The 19,176-nt window shown below is 54.8% G+C and overlaps 2 protein-coding genes across 10 annotated transcripts; one reads left to right on the forward strand and one right to left on the reverse strand.

The window, feature by feature from the left end:
* NUDT18 (nudix hydrolase 18) lies at positions 1–13,366 on the forward strand. Of its 4 annotated transcripts, none has more exons than XM_034661292.1 (4): positions 1–312; positions 1,204–1,417; positions 1,667–2,134; positions 13,216–13,366. In XM_034661292.1, the coding sequence occupies exons 1-4, from the start codon at positions 151–153 to the stop codon at positions 13,272–13,274; spliced, it is 903 nt and encodes a 300-aa protein (XP_034517183.1). In that variant the 5' UTR covers positions 1–150; the 3' UTR covers positions 13,275–13,366. The 4 variants fall into 4 exon arrangements, with proteins under 4 accessions (XP_034517183.1, XP_034517185.1, XP_002914826.2 ...); XM_034661294.1 differs by lacking the exon at positions 13,216–13,366 and adding an exon at positions 2,909–3,837 and having other exon boundaries at positions 2–312; XM_002914780.4 differs by lacking the exon at positions 13,216–13,366 and having other exon boundaries at positions 2–312; positions 1,667–3,837.
* FAM160B2 (family with sequence similarity 160 member B2) lies at positions 4,170–19,162 on the reverse strand. Of its 6 annotated transcripts, XM_034661290.1 has the most exons (17): positions 18,522–19,162; positions 15,994–16,072; positions 13,364–13,536; positions 10,515–10,619; positions 10,284–10,418; positions 9,852–10,079; positions 9,550–9,746; positions 9,170–9,278; positions 8,871–8,947; positions 8,317–8,506; positions 7,683–7,828; positions 7,455–7,583; positions 7,195–7,285; positions 6,845–6,988; positions 6,371–6,511; positions 6,056–6,156; positions 4,170–5,827 (listed from the first exon to the last, which is right to left on the reverse strand). In XM_034661290.1, exons 1-17 carry the CDS (start codon positions 18,567–18,569, stop codon positions 5,689–5,691), a joined length of 2,232 nt encoding a protein of 743 aa, XP_034517181.1. In that variant the 5' UTR covers positions 18,570–19,162; the 3' UTR covers positions 4,170–5,688. The 6 variants fall into 6 exon arrangements, 5 of the variants coding, with proteins under 5 accessions (XP_034517181.1, XP_019650285.1, XP_011217472.2 ...); XR_004625753.1 differs by lacking the exons at positions 15,994–16,072; positions 18,522–19,162 and having other exon boundaries at positions 4,170–4,894; positions 5,395–5,827; positions 13,364–13,517; XM_019794726.2 differs by having other exon boundaries at positions 15,994–19,162.
* Positions 19,163–19,176: the final 14 nt, after the last annotated feature.

Here is a 19,176-nt window from a genome sequence, read left to right on the forward strand (position 1 = left end):
TCTCCGGGCGCTTCCGCGTTCGCGAGCGTGCCTGGCCGAGAGTCGGCAGGGGGAGGGGGCGAGGGCGGCGGACAGCTGTCTCACCCGTGTCCCACCTTGCCCGGCGCGGCCGGTCTGGGGGAGCCCGTCTGCCGCTTCTCAGGGGACCCGATGGCCTCGGAGGGCCTGGCGGGGGCGCTGGCGGCGGTGTTGGGGGGCCGGGGGCTGAGTGTGCACAGCTGCGACTCGGAGCCGGCCGGGGAGCCCCTGGCGCCGGTGCGGCTGCGGAAGAACGTCTGCTACGTGGTGCTGGCCGTGTTCCTCAACGAGCAGGTGAGCGTCCGCCCGCCCGCTGGGCCCGCCGCCTGGCCCTCCGCAGCGCGCAGCCAGCCCCGGTGGGGACAGAGGACCTGCCGGCAACAGCCATCACTTCTTAGTGCGTGGTGCTTCCGAGTTTTGCAAAGCACTCTCACTCACACTTACACCTGAGCCTTGTGCGGCCCAGCCCTGAGATTGCCCCTCTATACTGAAGAGGAATCTGGAGCCCAGGAGCGTGCTATTTCCTCCTGCTAGGCCTCAGTGTCTTGAGAGGAGGCCTGTCCTATTCCTCTTTCCCCAGAATCTAGCACAGTGCCTGCCGCTAGTGGGCTCAACGATCTACCCAGTGCCTCAGAGACCTCCTCTGAGCCCCATGGACAGTAACGGCACGACCTGCTCTTTTATCAGACCTTCTGTACCACTGTGTGATGCTCTTTTCGTGCTGATCCTTATGCAAGTCGTTGCAAGGACAGCTAGAAGGGGCCAGGGCCATAGGTAGGAGTTGTATGCGAGTGGAAGGTGTTTCAAAGCCTAGGCCCCAGCGTGAGGCCCTGCCACAAGCAGCTAGTAAATCCCGAGGGGAGGGGAGAGATGCACATAGAGACATATGGCATATAGATACAAGTCAGTGCAGGACACATGGCAAACCTCACCGTGGGGCCTAATCCCTAGCCCCTGGAGCAGTTCCCAGGAATCTCAGCCCCTTTCTGAAAGTCTGAATGCAAAGAGGGCTAAATTATAGAAGAAGACAGCTGTGGCCCCCAGACACACAAGGGCCAGCTCCCTGGAGAGCTCAACAGTTTGAGGTATGCACCAGTAAGGGGGTCTTGGGTGACTGCATTTGAGATAGGATCTAACCCCAGGGCAAGGGAAGGTTCCCAGCGAGAATCCTCTCTCTCCCCTCAGGATGAGGTGCTACTGATCCAGGAGGCCAAAAAAGAGTGCCGCGGGTCTTGGTACCTACCCGCGGGGAGAATGGAGCCCGGGGAGACCATCGTGGAGGCACTGCAGCGGGAGGTGAAGGAGGAGGCCGGGCTGCACTGCGAGCCTCTGACACTGCTGTCTGTGGAGGAGCGGGGCCCTTCCTGGATCCGCTTTGTGTTCCTCGCTCGAGCCACAGGTATGGCCCACCTGGTGGCAGTGTTTGGCAGAGGGCAGCTGACACCTTTCCCCCAGCTTGTCCTCTGGCGAGATGAGCCCCTATTCTGTCCGGCATCTCCAGCCTGAGGATTTGAATCCCAGCCCCTACCAACCCCTACCCCGGGGTAGGTCAGGGCTAGAATGCCTGGGTGGCCGTTTAATCTGCCGGACCCAGCCCTTCTCTCAACAGAGACCCTTTCCCCTCCCCCATCCTCGACATCCCCTCCAGGTGGAATTCTCAAGACTTCCAAGGAGGCGGATGCGGAGTCCCTGCAGGCTGGCTGGTACCCCCGGACCTCCCTGCCCACTCCGCTGCGAGCCCAGGACCTTCTGCACCTGGTAGAGCTAGCCGCCCAGTACCGCCAGCAAGCCAGGCACCCTCTCACTCTGCCCCAGGAGCTTCCCTGCAGTCTGGTCTGCCAGCGACTTGTGGCCACCTTTACCAGCGTCCAGACAGTGTGGGTGTTGGTGGGCACAGTGGGGATGCCTCACTTGCCCGTCACTGCCTGCGGCTTCACTCCCATGGAGCAAAGGGGTGGCATCAAGATGGCCATCCTGCGGCTGCTACAGGAGTGTCTGACCCTGCACCACTTGGCAGTGGAGACCAGGGGGTTGCTTGGACTGCAACACCTGGGCAAAGACCATGCAGATGGCATCTGCTTGAATGTGCTGGTGACTGTGGCTTTTCGGAACCCAGGTATGCAGAGTGAGCCCCCAAAGGTTCGGGGTGAGAACTTTTTTTGGTGGAAGGTGATGGAGGAAGACCTACAAAGCCAGCTCTTAGAGAGGCTTCAGGAATCATCTGTTGTCCCAGTCAACAGATAGGAAGGTGCCATTGTTGCACAAGGACCCAGACCCGTGCCCCTGCTCCCCCACCGTGGCTCTCCCTTCCTCTGAGGGAGGCAGGAGATTGGCAGTCAGGGCTCTTGTTGCACTGGGAGCAGGTGATTCTCCTAGTTCTCAGGGTGATTTCCTTCTCTGTGGAACAGGTCCCTGCATTGCACCAAAAAGACAGTGCCATTAACCAAACAAGGAGTTCAGAGCTCGTGCCTGTGGGCACGATGAGGGCACTACTTCCTAAGGGGATATGAGAACTTTCTGGACCTGAGAGGGCATCTACTTGTCATTTTCCATGCTTGCCTCAGTAAAGGCCTACATCCGGATTCTTGGGCGCTTAGAGCAAGGACTTGGGTTGCTGGGGGAGGTCGTTCCAAGGGAGTGGACCCCTTGTTGAGTAAATAGGTGGTACTTGCTTTACCTTCCTGCCTAAATGTCTCTGTGGGGAGGAAAGGAGCAGGAAGGGGGGACTGCATCAAAAAAGAATCTCCTCCCCTTGTCCCACCACAGGCACCCAGATCTTCCCAGACAGCAAGCTGGTGTCCTAGACTGTAGGTGACTGGGGCAGGCAGGCTTCCTACTGTCCACCATAGCCTCTGTGGCCCACTGGAGCTGTCTTTCTCCTGCCTTCCAGGGTGGGATGTGTTGACATTCCCTCCAGCGTTTGAGTGGTGAGAACACTGGAAGCTTCAGGTGGGTGAGGAGCCGTAAAGTAAAAGCCGGTCCTGCCTCTCGGAGGAGTTTCATCTCCTTGAGCTTCCCTGTTCCCTCCCTGCATCACTCTGCCGGCCTCCAGGCTCCCACCTCTGCCTTTCTACAACTCCAGCCCAAGCTGGACCAAAACCCTTTATTCATCTCCCCTCAGCCCAGCAGAATCATGATAAAAATTATTTTTTTTAAACTTTACTACAATTTAAGGGAAAACCACAGGAAGTGAACAAAGAAAATATATCGTGTGCTACTCACTGCATGTAATACAGATTTCTGGTTTTGAGCAAGGGAATACTTGACTAGTCTTCCCTTCTGAGGTGACCCCACTCTGACACTGACGGACCAGGATAAGGCCCCCTTTCCCATCCTCTCTTGGCTGCCATCTTGTCTTTCTGGCCTTAGGCTGTGATAGGAATCCTCTTGCGCTCTCTGAGGACAAACATCTCCCACGTGATGGAATCAAACCCTTTCACTTGGTTCACTTCTTTCAGTGTCTGAGGGACCCACCAGTCCATATCCCTGTTGAAGGGCAATCTTTGCTCCCACTTTATTTAGCCTATAGTTTTCAACCCTGTCCATTAGAATCACCTGGAGAGCTTTAAAAACAACTCTGGGCCCACCCCCAGAGACACTGATTCCGCAGGTATCATTAAAAGCAAACCAAGTGATTGTGGTGTGCACTGAGGTAAGAGCCACTCAACAGCCCTGTCCGAGTTTTCAACTTGCTCTGTCCTGGAGTTCTCTCAACTAACTTCCTGAGAGCACTGCCACATACATTCATCTAGGGACAGGTTTTTAAAATAGGAGGTCCACTAAAGCATTCATACAACTCGCAACAGAAACACCCCAAAATGAGACTTGCATACAGATGCTCCAGATGGCCCATTCTTTTGCAGTGTCTCCAAGGCTAGCTGGCTCTCAGCTGTAGGTAAGCTGGGCAGAAAGTGCTGCTTGGCCAAGAAAGAGCCTGGTTCCTGGCAGGCGCCAAGGAACATCAGATTTGCGCTGCCAGAGCCTGTCTCTATTTACCACCGCTGCCGCCATCCCCCCACCCCCAGCACACCACCTCCTTCTGGCCCAGTGCTGGAAAAGGAATTTGTCTTTCTTGGGGAGGAAGATGGGCCCGAATGAGCGGCGGAGTGCTGCGCAGGAGGACGCAAAGGGCGGAGAACAGGGTCGCCGGGTCCACGCCATGAAACCATTTATTGCTATGTTGCCTGGGGGGGACACAGTGCGAATGCTGAAGGGGATGGAGGAGGGGAGTGTCTGTGACTCCCGGACGCTCAAACGTTTCCTGACTTGAAGAGTTCAGACCCAATTTGCCCTGTGAGCTCTGTTCTCCTGTCCCACGCCAACACCCACGTGCCCACACACGCGTGCACACACATGCACGGTGTCCTTCAGAGCAGCGGTTACATCCTCCCCACCTCGGAGGAATGCAGGAGAGGGAGAGGTCACAGAGTTCCTCCTCTTCCATGTCACCTCCTGGCAACCTGCGGCCGGCTTCTCTACAAGCGGCATAGGCAGGAAAAGGAAGCAAAAGGGGCCCTGGCCTGCTCCTCCTTGCCCAGGAGCGAAGCCAGCAACTGCAGTCCTGCTGTGAGGTAATGCCTGGCGCCGCCTGTGTGTTCCTGCAGGTCGAGACAGATTCGGGCCGGGTGGGGTGGCAGCCCCAGCCGTGAAGGGCATGCAGGGAGAACAACACTGCCACTGGCTGCCTGCGCCCCAGTACCTCCCCGCCGGGCCTCGGGGGCCTGGGCTCAGCTGGGCATCCTGGCCTCGTCTGTCCCAGGCTCCCTGACTCCCCTGGAAGAGTATTCCATCAAGAACACTGCAGGCTGGGTGGAATGTTGAGGGCCAGGCCTGGCCTCCCCCGGTCTCTGCGCCCCTCTGCCCAGGTGTGGAGGACCTGCCGAGACGGGTTCAGAGGCGCCAGAGAGAAACCAGCTGGAGCCGGAGCCTGGCACCCAGCCCCCCACTTCCCAGGCCCTCTCCCGCCCTGGCTGCAGTTGCACCAAGGCTCTCATTAGCAGCTGCCCCCGCCTGGGCGCGGAGCATGCCTTGGATATTAGCCATGAGGCGGTTGGGAATTTTGCAACAGTCTCCAGGAGGGCTGGGCAGGAAGAGTGGGCTTCCCCTGCCATCCACTGCCCCTTCGCCATGGATTAAGCCAAGAAGGCAGGAGAAAAAATGTCAAGTCTCAGCAGTGTCTGTGGTACCTAGCGTGACAGAGACAGGGCTCCTGGACCCCCATCTCTCTGGCCTGCGGTCCTGACCAGCCTCAGAACCGTCACTCACTCCCCTCTGTGCCCCTGGAACTGAGCCACAGGTCTTGGCCCTGGCCACGAATGGCCCATAGACTCGGGTGACAGGCACAGAATGCATGAGGGTTGGGGTCTGGGTGCTCACCTGGCAATTACCCAGCTCCCCTGAGAAGGCCCCGAGGACACCATGCTGTCTGGGAGGCCATCTCTTTTGCTCCTTGGCTTCTGGTATCTTGGAGACCCACTCCCTGAACCCAGTGTCTTGGCTGATGGGCCAGGATCTTCTTGAGTTCACCTGGGAGCGGAAGCCCAGGCCTCCTGAGAGGCACAGGCGCCTGGGATGTAGAGGAGACGGAGCCAAGCCCCCACCCTGGGAGGCGGGAGGCAGCTCTTGGGCAGAGGTGTGGGCAAAAGTCCCTCCTCCTGTCCTGCTCCTGGCTCAGACGTGCCCTTCTCGGGGAGGGGAGAGGTGCAGGTGAGGACCATGTGGGGGGAACTTGACGAAAGCGATGGCAGCCAGCTCCTTGCAGAATTCCTCAAGAACCACCACGCCCTGGAGGAGGGTCTGGTGGTCCAGCCTGAGGGATACAGCATGGGGGTCATGGCCGGGAGGCGGTGGGAGCATGCCCGGTATGACACCCCTGTGTCCCTGAGGCACATTCCAGTGGCAGATGCCTCTGAGGGAAGACAGAGCTCAGCAATGGGCCCTCTCCACTCCCTGGCCTGTGCTCCTCCCACATCCTTAAGCAGTCTGCCTTCCCACCCTGGGGTCTGTCCTTGGGCAACCATTTCCCTCGGTTACTTACTGCTCCCCAGGGACCTGACCCATCAGCTGCTTGCGCACCAGGAGCAGTTTGCCCGGGAACTGGGGTACCCTCTGAATTCTCTGCATCAAGTCCCCGATTACCTAGAGTGGGAATGAGACATGACTAAGGTGGGGGCCGGTGACACTCATGCAGGGTTCCCTAGCTCTGCCGTAGCTCAGTGGAGGACGGGGTGTGTGCCTGCGCGTTTCCCTGGAGCTGTCCAGAGCGCCCACTCCTGCGGCCCCCCACCCCTGTCCTGATCCCCTCCCTTCCTGCTGCCCCACCAGCACACACCCTTGGGCTCGGCATCCTTACCCTGACGAGCACGGAGAACAGACTCCTGCAGCCAGGGGCCAGGTTAATGTAGGGATCCAGGAGGTACTCATGGATAAGGGGGTGGGGGAAGAGGGCAAGCCGGGACAGGACTGAGGTCACTTGCAGGTTCAGGCTGTATGGCTGTAGGGAACACAGTAGACAAGCCGAGGGTTGGCAGGGGGCGATGAGCATTTTTGCACTCCCCCAGCAAGGCGCTTGGCCAGTGTGAGTGTGTGCGGGGGCGGGAGTCTCACGTGATGTGTGTGTGTCATGGATTCCCTGGGGCTGAGGGCCAGAACGTGTTAGGGCGTGTGGAGCAGAGGCAAGACGGGGCTTCCCGTCTGGAGAAGGGGTGGGGGAGGGGGGTATGGAGCTGAAGAACCAAAGAGGACTCAACCCCCCCCCCCAGGGCACCTGCCTAGAGTTCTCCCATGGGCCCTCACCCTGTAGTCAGGGCCCAGTCCTGTTGGCTACCTGTTCCAAAATCCGGGACATGCGGTCAAACAGCATTCGGAGGAAGTGACCCTCAAAGAAAGGCCGTTCAGGCTCATGGGGGTCCAGGGGTGTGGGGCCCAGGGGCCATCCCCAAGGGGCAACTCGGGAGCTGCACTCCTGGAACTGAAACAGGAGTGAGAGTGAGGAGGCGGGCCCAGTGGTCAGGAGGCGCCCGCAGACCGCGGGAACCATGGAGGAAGGATGGACTCAAGGCTCTTGGCCGGAGCAGAGAGCATCTCTGGCAGATCACAGAGGGAGAAGGTGGAGTTTATCAACGCCAGGGCTTTGAGGGACAAGCAGTGGGCATTGGCAGAGGCCTCAACACTCACCAGTCCGTAAGCATCGTGGACATACGTGTCATACCCAGTCTCCTCTAGGAAAGCCGAGGTCTTGGCTTCCTCAGGAACCAAGCAGAGGAAACTGAGAGACAAGACCCTAGGTGTGGAGGGGCACCGCCTGGGCCGCCCTGTTCCTCCCCGCTCCATCTCCAGCCCCGAGGGAACACTCTCTCCTGGGCTGAGCCGTATCAGGGCTACGGCCAAAGGCAGAACAAACCTCAAGTGACTTAGGTTTCCAGATGGCTCCCTACCTGTTGACGATCTCAGTCACTGCTGTTTTGCCGTCTGAGTTGGTGGCGGGGGCTGGGGGAGGCTTTGCAGAGGGCTGAAAGCTGGAGTTGAGGAAGCCGTCTGTGAAGTAGGGGTCTTCCTCCAGATCTCTGTGGCACCAATGAATGAATGAACAGTGCAGGGGTACAGGGGGGCTGTGGTGAGTCCCAGCGGCCTGAGGCCTCCCAGAGGCACAGGGTTTCACTTACAAGGTGTCCTCGTAGCTCTCGGGCTCCGGTGAGCCCCGGGCCACATAATGGCGGCCCTCCAGGTTGCACAGGACCAGGCCACGGATGACCTGCTCGTGCGGCTTCTGGAGCAGCTCCTCGAACAGCCGCAGGGTGGTGATGCTGATCTGGGTAAGAAAGGGTCAGCAGGACCCTGGCTTCTAGGGGTCCCTGGGAACTGCTCACTCAGATAAGAAAAGAGCGGGCAGCAGGTTTTGGGGGGAGCAGGTGGGTGCTGGTCTGGGAGCCGGAAGTCTGCCCAGTCCAGTTTTGTTACCAATTTGATGTGTGCTATCAAGTGAGCCAACTGGCTTTTCTGTGTCTCCGTTTCCATGGCTGAAAAGTGGAATAGTGGCCTCACCTAGCTCAGAGTAGCTGCAAGCCTCACAAGCCAAGTGAATATGAAATAGCTTTGGAAAACAAAGTCACATGGCAAGCATCTGATCACAGAAAATTACTACGTGACAAAAGCAGTCCCTGTTTTGGGGGGGGTACGCGTTTTCAATGCCTCAGAGGCAGTACCACCTGGTAAGCTAATGCAAGCAAGGAGAAGCATTCAGGGGATCCCTTGGGCAGGGGTGTTTGGAGCCAGAAGGACAATGCTCCCCCCACTCACCTCGTCAGAGAGGTGGTCGCAGTGCCCGATGAGGTGGGCACACAGAGTGCGGGGGCCATCGTCGGGGGCTGCAGGCCGTGGGTCTGTGCCCAGGAGGAAAGCCACAGCCTCTCGCAGCAGCGCAGGGGAGCGGAGCTGACGCAGCATGGCCGTGAGCAAGGCGGTGGAGGTCAGGACACTCTGCTCAGAACTACAGGGAGAGAACACTGAGCCAGGTCCGGGGGCTGAGAGCCAGGCGGGGGAGGGGAGAGCAGAGAGGGAGCCAGCAGTGAACGAATGTGGGGGTGACAGAACTCTTTCCTGGTTTCCTTATGCCTTGGCTGGTATTCCTCTGCTTGCTCCCTAGCCCCCCTGAGATCCTGGAGCCGGCCCATGTGGTTCTGAGCCACGTGTGTGTCAGGGGGCCAGCCTGACAAATATTAACCATGGAGCCCACAGACCCACGTGACTCTGGCCAAGGAGATCCCTGGCCTTAGGGACAGGAAAGGGCTTGGTGGGGTGAGCAGCTGGGTCCAGACCATGGCCATGCCCAAGGGAACGGGACATAGACTTACACATGCAGGAGGTGGGGCTGCAGAATCTCCACGAATAACTTCTCAGCCACGGCCTCTGCCAAGGCGTCTGCAACCACCTAGATGCCGAAGAACGTGTCCTAAGCACATTTCACCTCCATGACGGTTTTCCACTGAAAACAACCATGTCCTTGCACAGCGTCTAACACGATAGGCAGGCCAGGGGCCCTGCCTAGCTCCTGAGAAACCCACTTGGCCCTCAAGGTGGACACAGGGAAGGGAGTGGGGTCAACCACGGGGCACCCCCACAGAGAGCCCTGTTGGGGCCCACCCGTGCTCACCGTGTGTGCCTCTGTGATGAGGTGGTCACAGTAATCAAACCAGCCCAAAAAGGCAGCCAAGGCCTCCTTGCCAGGGAAGGAAGCCTCATCAGACGGGGCACTGGGCAACCTGAGGGGAAGCAAGGGAGGAGCGCTGAGGCCTGCCTCAGGTATGTTCCAGAATCTGGGCCTCTTCTCCCTGCAACCTCTGTTGCCAGGGTGGGGGAGGAAGGGGGGAAGCAAAAGTGATGTTTCCCTGGAGGGAAAGCCCTTGAGGATGGGCTGTGCCCTCAGGAAGAGGGAGGCCAACAGAGGGCCCCATCCCTCCTAGAAAACCGGAGGACAGGGAGGGCTTCCTGCCACTGAAGACGCAGCCCAGCTTTCCCCGACCAAGCGCCTACCTCCAGCTGACGCCCTCCAAAGTGGCAATGTCCGCTGGGTCCAGGAAGGTGGGCACGGACTGGTACAGCTGACAGAGGTGCTCGACGACAGCGGGGCAGCAAGGGCTGCTCTGCACCAGGTAGGCGGCGGCTGCAGGCGAAGCCACACTTACCAGGAGCAGCAGGTTCTCCTGAGCCTTCAGAGCCACCCGACCTTTCTAGGGGACAGGGGTACAACTTCAGGGACCTAGGTTGGAACCCCCAGATCCCTTCCCAGCAATTCGCCCTCCTCGTCCCTGCCCACTGCATCTGGCGGCTAGCACCTTGCTCTTGCACAGCCCGATCAGGGAGGTGATGAGGTTGCTCTCCCCGGCCCGACCGTCTGGCTCCTCCATCTCGGCAGGCAGCTGTGCGCTCAAGGCCCGGGCTCCACAGGCGCTCACGTCAGCAGCCTTGCTGTGGGACTGGTCCTTGTCTTGGATGCTGGCTGCCTCTCTAGGCAGGGTGGTGGGTTCTTTGGAGGACTTCTTCCTACTGACAATCTTTTTACCCTGCAAAGAAGGTCGGGGGAAGCCACGTCATGGTGCAGACCCTTCCCCATGATGCCCCGTGGGAAAGCAGGATGTGCTGGCTGTCAGGGCCTCACATGGAGCTGGAGGGGAAGCCACCTAGGCGCCTGGGTATCTGCCTCTGCTCCCTCAGAAGGGCCGAAGAGCCTGCCCTGGGGTCTGGGCCCTCCCGCTCCTATTCCTCACAGAGGTGCTCACTTCCAGGATGTAGGTGAGCAGGGCTGGGTCCTGTTGGATCTTGGAGCAGAGGACGGTGGTGAACTGTACCTCCTCCTTTTCTGTTTGGGATCCAGGAGCTGTCCCACCAAGTCGGAGAAGCTTCTAGAAGGGAAGTAAGTTAGAAACAGGGAAGAATGGGGTAGCAGGGAAGAGAGAGGGCTTGGCCCTCAGACACCCCTCAGTCTCCTGGTTCCTCACCTGCACAGGCCTGTGGACGTTGAGGTAATGCAGGAGGGGGTGCTGCACCTGGGCCAGAACCTTGCTGAAGAACTGGAATACCTGCTGCCGCATCCCTGGGGGGTACTGAGGGTCAAGGGACAGAGTGCCCATCAGAAGACGAAGCCGTGCGCACCGCCCGGAATGCTGCTCCCCGCAGGCCACAATCCTCCCTCTGTCATTGCTCAGAGGAAACCTTTTCTGCAAGCCTCCTTCCCTCACCACAGCCACACCTCCAAGAGAGGCAGCTTCACTTCAGACCACCGCAGTGAGGCAAAGGTCGCAATAAGTGAATTTCGCAATGAAGCAAGTCAAATTAAGTTTTTGGCTTCCCAATGAATACCAAAGCTATGTTTATGCTATACTGTAGTCTATCGTGCAATTGCGTTATATCTAACAAGCACTATATATAACCTTAATTTAAAAATATTGCTAAAAATTGCTAACCATCATCCATGCTTTCAGCAAATTGTAATCTTTTTGCTGGTGGAGGCTCTTGCCTTGATGCTGGTGGCTGCTGACTGATCGGGGGGGTGGTTGCTGAAGGTGGGGTGGCTGTGGCAATTTCTTAAAATAAGACAACAACGAAGCTGGCCACATGGATGGACTCTTGCTTTCATGAATGATTTCTCTGTAGCACGCGATGCTGTTTGATGCATTTTACTCACAGTAGAACTTCTTGCAAAACTCAGTCCTCTCCAACCTGCCACTGCTCTACCAACTAAGTTTATGCAATGCTCTAAATCTTTCGTTGTCATCTCAACAATCTTTCCAGCTCTTCTCCAGGAGTAGATTCCATCTCAAGAAACTACTTTCTCTGCTCATCCTCAAGCAGCAACTTCTCATCTGTTAGTATGATCAGGAGATGGCGGCCATTCAGTCCCGTCTTCAGGCTCCACTTCCTGTTAGTTCTCTTGCCCTTTCCCCCACACTTCCTCCTCTGAAGTTGAACCTTCAGGAGTCATCCATGAAGGCTGCAATCAAATTCTTCCAAACTCCTGTTCATGTTGATATTTTGACCTCTTCCCATGAATCACGAATGTTCTTAATGGCACCTAGAACGTGAATCCTTGCCAGAAGGTTTTCAATTTACTTTGCCCAAATCCACCAGAAGAACCACTATCTATGGCAGCCACAGCCTTACAAATGTATTTCTTAAATAATAAGACTTGAAAGTCAAATGACTCCTTGATCCAAAGAACGGAGGCTGCGTCAGCAGAGAACAGCGGTCGTCTCATCTTACCTTGCCATCAGAGCTTGTGCGTGACCAGGTGCAGTGCCAGGGAGCAGTCATATTTTGAAAATATTTTTTTCTGAGTGGTGGGTCTCAACAGTGGACTTAAAATATTCAGGAAACCATGCTGTAATCCAAAGTGCTGTCACGCAGGCTTTGTTGTTCCATTTACTGAGCACAGGCAGAGTGGACTTAGCATAATTCCTCAGGGCCCTGGGATTTCCAGAACAGTCAATGAGCACTGGCTTCGACTTCGAGTCACCAGCTGCATTAGCCCCTAGCGAGAGAGTCAGCCTGTCCTCGGAAACTTTGAAGCCGGGCATTGACTTTCCCCCTCCAGCTATGAGAGTCCTGGCCGGCGTCTTCTTCCGAGAGAGGCCGTTTCACCTGCACTGGAAATCTGCTGCTCAGTGCAGCCTCCTTCGTCACTTATCCCAGCTGGATCTCCTGGAGAACTTGCTGCAGCATCTACGCCAGCACTGGCTGCTTCGCCTTGCGCTCTGATGTTAGAGAGATGGCTTCTTCCCTTAAACCTCATGGACCCGCCTCTGCCAGCTTCGGACTTTTCTCCTGCAGCTTCCATGGCTCTCAGCCTTGGCAGAATTGAAGAGTCAGGGCCTTGCTCAGGGTTAGGCTTTGGCTTAACGGAATGTCGCGGCTGGTTTGGTCTTCTACGCAGACCGCTCAGACTTTCTCCACATCAGCAGTAAGGCTGTTCTGCTTTCTTATCGTTCGTGTGTTCACTGGAAGGCACGTTTAACCTCCTCCAACAACTTTTCCTTTGCATTCACAACCTGGCTAACTGGTTGGTGCCAGAGGCCCAGCTTTTGGCCCATCTCAGCTTTCAACGTGCCTTCCTTACTGAGCTTAATCATTTCTTATTTTTGATTTAAAGTGAGACACGTGACTCTTCCTTTCACTTGAACACTTAGAGGCCAGGGCAGAGTTATTAGTTGGCCAAATTTCAATATTGTAGCGTCTCAGGTCCAAGGAGAGGGAGAAAGATGGGGAATGGCTGGTCAGTGGAGCTGTCTTACAGAGGCATTATCTGTGGTCCCTCCAGTTATAATAGCAACATCGAAGATCATTGATCACATATCACCGTAAGGAATATAATAACTAAGTTTGAAATAGTGCCAAGAATTACCAAGATGTGACAGAGAGACATAAAGTGAACAAATGCTGTTGGAAAAATGGTGCCAACAGACTTTCACAATGCACCGCTGCCCACAAACCTTCGACCTGTAAAAAATGCACTCTTTGTGAAGCACCATCAAGTGGAGTGCAACCAAATGAGGTGCGCCCACATTTGAAACTGGCCTTGCCCGCGCTGCCAGGTCCCCGTCCCCCTTTACCGTTCTCCGTAACCCTGTCATTGTTGGATACACTAGGTGCGGGCTCCCCGATCACCCACCTCTCTCTGACCAGAATTTTTGTCTGTTTTAATAGCTGCTGTGTCCACAGCACCGAGGCCCCTGCCTGGCACACCTTCGCTGAATGAACCCTGACTGCATAACGGGAGCATTTCCAAGACACGACGTGACAGGAACACAGGTGGACGAGCCGGGACTCAGGGGCTCCCCGCGGTCCTGCCCACCTCAGCCTTGCCCAGCGTGCACAGGGTCTCCAGGATTTTGTGCTGCAGCAAGTATTCCAGACAGGGCCCAGCCTCGCCAGCGGCCGTCTGCTGCCTCTCCTCGTACACCAGGATGTCCAGCATCTGCTTCAGCCGCCAGGGAATATCCGTTTTCTTGGCAGGGGTGTTTTCATCTAAGAGATTCAGGAAACAAGGGTGAGAGGGATGAAGACGGGCACTTGGGCTTGAAGAGGGGTTGGGGGGTGGAGGGAGACTGAGGGTACACCTGGAGTAAGGCCAGGTTCACAGGTGGCTTCGAACAAAGACCGGAGGAAGTGGAAATTTACAGCTGTATTTAAAAAGACAAAAGACCTTCTGGATGAGGCCCAGGATGCAGCCCTCTGACTGGGAAAGTGTGCGTACTCCAGCGCTTTATCAGAGGGAGGCGGCATCATTTTTTTTTCCTAACCCGGGGGGCGTACAGGAGGATGCATTGTTCAGGCCACAGGCCAGCTCTGGGCCCGACTGAGCAGCCATGGGCTCAGGGGGTCTCTGCCATAGAATTTAGAAGCTGTCTTAGAGCAGCTTCCTGACAGGTAAGCCTCTGATCCTTTTTACACTCACAGGAGGCAGAAAGGAGAAACATTTTTTTTTTTTTTACAAAGGACAAAAAAAAATCCATGCACACCCATGAGTTCAGAGGCAAACCTGCTCCATCATGCAAAGGTCTTGATGGAGAAGCTGGGGCTTTCTTGGTGAGAGTCTCAGAGTGTTTGCATAAAGCAAGTTTTTATGCTTTGGGACCGGCCTTGGAGCACCCCCTAGCTTATTTTGAAAGCATTGGCTTTTGAACAACACAGCTCACCTCACCCATCCCTGTACCTATGATCTAAGGACTGTTCTGGAAATTAATGGATTGGGTTCAGGTGAAGCCTCAGGTGGACATGAGTCAGTTCCGGATCTTTTCCTACGTTCTGGTAGATTGGGGCTCTCTGGCAAGAGATCTTCAGTCTAAAAGGTACAGACTTCCAATTAAAAAATAAATAAGTCCTGGGGCGCCTGGGTGGCACAGCGGTTAAGCATCTGCCTTCGGCTCAGGGCGTGATCCCGGCGTTAAGGGATCGAGCCCCACATCAGGCTCCTCCGCTATGAGCCTGCTTCTTCCTCTCCCACTCCCCCTGCTTGTGTTCCCTCTCTCGCTGGCTGTCTCTATCTCTGTCAAATAAATAAATAAAATCTTTTAAAAATAAATAAATAAATAAATAAATAAATAAATAAATAAATAAATAAGTCCTGGGGCGCCTGAGTGGCTCAGTCGGTTGGGTGTCCAATTCTTGATTTCGTCTCAGGTCATGATCTCAGGGTTTTGAGAGTGAGCCCTGCGTCAGGCTCTGTGCTGGGCGTGGAGCCTGCTTAAGATTCTCTCTCTTTCCCTCTCCCTCTGCCCCCCCCAAAACCAAAAAAACAAAAGCAAAAAATAATAAATAAGTAAGTCCTGAGAATGTTATATACAGCATAGTGATTATAGTTAATGTATTATATATTTGAAAATTGCTAAGAATAGATTTTAAAAGTTGTCATCACAAGAAAAAAATTGGTGACTAGTTAGAGTGATGGATATTAACTAGACTTACTGTGGTGATCACTTCACGATACATCCGCATATTGAATCAATATGTTGTACACCCAAGTTACATGATATAATGTTACATCAATTATATCTCCAAAAGAGAAAAAAGAGCTTCAGTTTAAAGCCGTTGTTCTCCACTGGGGGTGATTTTGCCCCCGGGAACATTTGGCAATGTTTGGATAGAAGCCAGAGCTTCTGCTAAACACCCCACCACGCACCCCCAGAAGCCCGCCACCACAAAGAATGATCCAGCCCAAATGTCAACCATGCCAAGCTGGCAAAACCTGGTCTTAAAGGACACTTGGGGGTCCCTCAGAGTGTCCAAAGACTGGTTTTTAATTTCTTGGGCTGGCTCCGGCTAGAGATTAAGTCTTCAGGAAAGGGGTAGAATGGAATCAAACCCCAGTCTGAACCAGCAGGTAGAAAGCCAGGGATGCAGGACAGGGTTACCTGGCAACCAGTGTGTATCCACCAATACCAGGGTACTGACTACAAAGCAGCCAATCCGATTCCACCCCCTCAGGGAGTGATCCTGCTGGGCCCAGATTACCCAAAGCTTTGGCTGGCTGGGGTGTCAGCTCGGGAAGAAGGACCCAGGCACATTACACGTCTTGGTTTTTGTTCTCCTCCTACCCTAGATTTCTATAAGGGAAATGCCCTCTAAGTTAGCTCAGGGAAAGGAGGAATTGATTCCGTTTCTTTTCTTTTAATCAGTAAGCCCTGGGCATGGGCCCTGAAGACAGGCCTGGACACTCTGCCTAGCTGGAAGCTAGGAGCAAGTGGAGCTCACCCTCTGCCCTGCAGTCAGGTCAGTGACATGCCCAACTGCCCAGCGTCCACGCCTACCTCACACAGTTCCTCTCCCAAAAGGTCAGGGTGGGGCCAGCCCCCACTCTCAACCCCTGTGAGGCCCGTCACCTTCTCCAGGCAGCATGCATCTCTGACTGGCATGGCGACGTGGCCCACACCTTCCTCCCCACTGCCTGCAGGGCTCCCCTGGCCAGGGAAGACCAGGCCCCACCTGTACTTTCAATGTAGTAGTGCGTGATGCCCTTCCAGTGCTCCACGAAGGCCTCCAGCAGGTCAATGCTGGGCTCCCGCTGTGGAGAGAAAGGGGACATAGGGTAAGGGGCTGCCACAGTGATCACGGGCTCCATGGCCACTGCCACTCATCACAACGGACGTTCCACCATCTACCAGGTATCAATCAGGTCAGTGCCAGGCCTTGGAGGAGGCACGTGATCCAGGTTCTCAAAGGGAACAGGAACGCACTTTCTCCAGGACAATATCTTGGCACTTCTCCCAGCCCCCCTCTCTCCTGGAGATGCTGTGCTCCTGCTACATGTGATGATTCCACGGTCCCTGGCCCTTGGTCGGGGAGACAGACACAGAAACAGATTGTCTCAAGATGGTTATGCCACCGTAGAGGGACGCAGAGGAAAACAGGACAGTGCCCCAAAGACAACAAAATCAAAATGATACACATGGAAAACTTGGCAAAGAGAAAGCTTTCGGGCCCCTCTCGGTTCGAGAGTCTGCACCAATCTGTGTTTGAGGCCATCGGAAGGCTTTGTTCAGCCAGATGGGTAATGTCAGCACCATATTCACAAGGTGCCTTTCTTATAACATGCCTGCATCTTTTGTCCAAGGCTGCAGGCTGACGGAGGAGCTGGGGACGCACAGCCTGCAGCCCCAAAGAATTCTCTCTCTGCTACGAGCAGGGCCCAAACCTGCCCCTTTTCCAAAAGTTCTCTCTTCATCACCACACCGATAACGACTGCTTTCTCTGAAAACTCCAAAAAAGAGCATTCATTCTCTTTCCTTGCAGGAAAAAAAAAATGCATAATCAAATAGTCCCTCACCACAGGTGCTCTTTTCTACCCCTCTGTCTTTGCTCAGGCCACTCCTCTGCCCAGGAGGCCCTATGTCCCCCTACACTTGCCTAGATCTGAACAGTCACCGGTGAGGTCCAGCCAAGGGCCACCGGCTCCAGAAAGGCCTCACCAGAGTTCCTGGACGCGTCTCTCTCTAACCTCTCACTTCACTGCAACACAGAACTGTCTACTCCTGATTCATCCAGAAAGTATCTTTTGAGTGCCTGTGTACAAGACAGCATGCCAGATGCTGTCAGCAATACACGGCTGTTGGAGACCCAGTGCAGGGAGAACAGAATACGAAAACCGCCCCGAATCACTCAGCGGTATGAAGTAGTGTGAGAACACAGGACAGGTGGAAAGTGGCCCGTGGGAAAAGAGCACTGGAACAGAGGCGGCTTTACTGAGGTGACCCTGGAACTAAAATGTGACGAATGCGGTCCCACATCAATAATTAAAGATGAAGGAAGGACACTTCCTGTGGAAGGAACTCTGCAAAGTGTCTCTGGGATGAGGACGGATTGATGAGTGTGTGGGCCCCTGAACATTGAGCCACCGGGTCAGGACTGTTTTTTGCAGGCAGTGGGGACGGGTCAAGGATTCCTGCCGAGCACGTTTCAGGCAGAGTGGCTGGCGGTTGTGTGCAGGACAGGAAGGCGGGAAGAATGGCTAGAAGGCCATGAAGACAGAGGGAAGAAGCAGGAACACCGAATCAGAGGCCCTGAAACTCTCCCCCTAACCCTTGGCTGCCCAGGCAACCTTGTCTTCTTTCCTGGTTGGTCGTGGGGGGCATGGCCCTTACCGGAATGGCACCTCCATGGTCATCGCAAGCACACCGTCCACATGGAGCCACTGCCTCTTACCATGCCCTGTGTGAGCCTATGATTGTGGGACTCGAGTCTTCTCTTCTACTAGACTGTGAGCTCCCTGAGGGCTCGGGTTCTGTGTTTTCTAGCTCTGCCTGCCCTTAAAGGGCTCTGCCACTAGTGACTACTCATTCGTATTTACTAAATATCTCAGCAAACTCCTTTAGACATCCCTTCTGTAGTTCCTCGTCTCAGGAAAGCCCTCCAACCCTTGACCAGCACTACAATCATCTTCCAGTGCTGCGACGGGCTCACATCTAGCGTCCAAATTCATTTGTAGTCTCCCAAACCCTTCATCTGGATTGAGACTGAAAACGAACAATCCAGTAAGAACAGGAGACCCGGGAGAACACAGACGGTCAGGAAACAGACTGTAATAAAACAGACCGTTAGAACAAAGCAAGCGGATCATCTTCACCTGAATCTTCTATTAGCTATTGCAACTCCAAAGAAATTGCACCAAATGATTTATTTTAAAGAAAAATTATTAAATTACTAATCTTCATTATCTTTGTTACTAACAGTCATAAAGAATATTTTCTAAAAGAACCCTAATGATTGCTATTCTGTTTTGTCAGAAGAGGGCAGGAAGGAGCACTCTTCCCCCTTAACAAGGAGTCAGGCAACCTGCTGGGGTCTCAACTTGGTGACCCAGGCAGGGGAAGACCCATGCCCCCCATGTGGGGGTGAAGGGGAAAAGAGGGATTCCCCTCTCTCCTGACAGTTCCATGGGGCCAGCCAAACTTCTACGGCATTGTCTATGTATCCGATGCTCAGGGGCCAAAAATCACCTGCCCGAAAATACCTCCCTTGACCAGCAGTACGTCCTCCAGCCCCTGACGCTGACATGCTTGCATTGGAAGCACTAGAAATTCACTTCTCAGGACTAAGGCTCTCTCTGGTCCGTCCACCTGCCCTGTGTATGGAGCTTCCCCGGAGAGGTATGAAGTGGTTTGTCACATCACATCCTAAGATGACAGCTGTTTTGATTGGAGACAAGGAGGAGGGGAAGGCAAGATTACTCTGGAAGCCCTCCGAAGGTGGCCTGTCCTGGATGTCAGGAAGGGCAGGGCTGGGGACAGGTGGAGGAGAGGTGGGGGGAGCGTTTCACTTTCTTCACAAGTCTGATTAAGGCTGAGACTGTTGTCTTTTATAATAAGCTCCGTTTTGGAGAGTATGCTGGGGAGAAAGGAGGTGGAGCACAAGGTTGTTGCTCCTGAGCAAATCTGACAGAATAAACTAAATCGATCAATTAGAGGAGGGCTTCTACTTTGAGAGAAAAGAACTGTTAACTTTACAGACAGATTCTTGGCAGGGTTACTTTAAACGGAAAGCATTCGGCCTAGTCTATCTAAACTGCATTTTTATCTTGCTGAATATAGTGAACCCGCCTCTGAGCAGCCTTCAACCGCAACAGAAAATGGCAAACACACCAACTCTCCCTCATATGGCTGCCCCAAGCCC

Source organism: Ailuropoda melanoleuca, chromosome 5 (genome assembly GCF_002007445.2).
Source record: "Ailuropoda melanoleuca isolate Jingjing chromosome 5, ASM200744v2, whole genome shotgun sequence".
Taxonomy (NCBI): Eukaryota; Metazoa; Chordata; class Mammalia; order Carnivora; family Ursidae; genus Ailuropoda; species Ailuropoda melanoleuca.

Bases quoted from the DNA above. Each gene is read 5' to 3' on its own strand.
- NUDT18 (XM_002914780.4), top strand. From the start codon at position 151: ATGGCCTCGGAGGGCCTGGCGGGGGCGCTGGCGGCGGTGTTGGGGGGC. The intron at 313-1,203 runs GTGAGCGTCCGC...CTCTCCCCTCAG, and splicing joins CCGTGTTCCTCAACGAGCAG to GATGAGGTGCTACTGATCCA. The intron at 1,418-1,666 runs GTATGGCCCACC...CATCCCCTCCAG, and splicing joins GTTCCTCGCTCGAGCCACAG to GTGGAATTCTCAAGACTTCC.
- FAM160B2 (XM_019794726.2), bottom strand. From the start codon at position 16,129: ATGGAGCCCGTGATCACTGTGGCAGCCCCTTACCCTATGTCCCCTTTC. The intron at 10,419-10,514 runs GTGAGGAACCAG...CTTCCCTTCTAG, and splicing joins ACGTCCACAGGCCTGTGCAG to AAGCTTCTCCGACTTGGTGG. The intron at 9,747-9,851 runs GTGCTAGCCGCC...CCTGTCCCCTAG, and splicing joins TCGGGCTGTGCAAGAGCAAG to AAAGGTCGGGTGGCTCTGAA.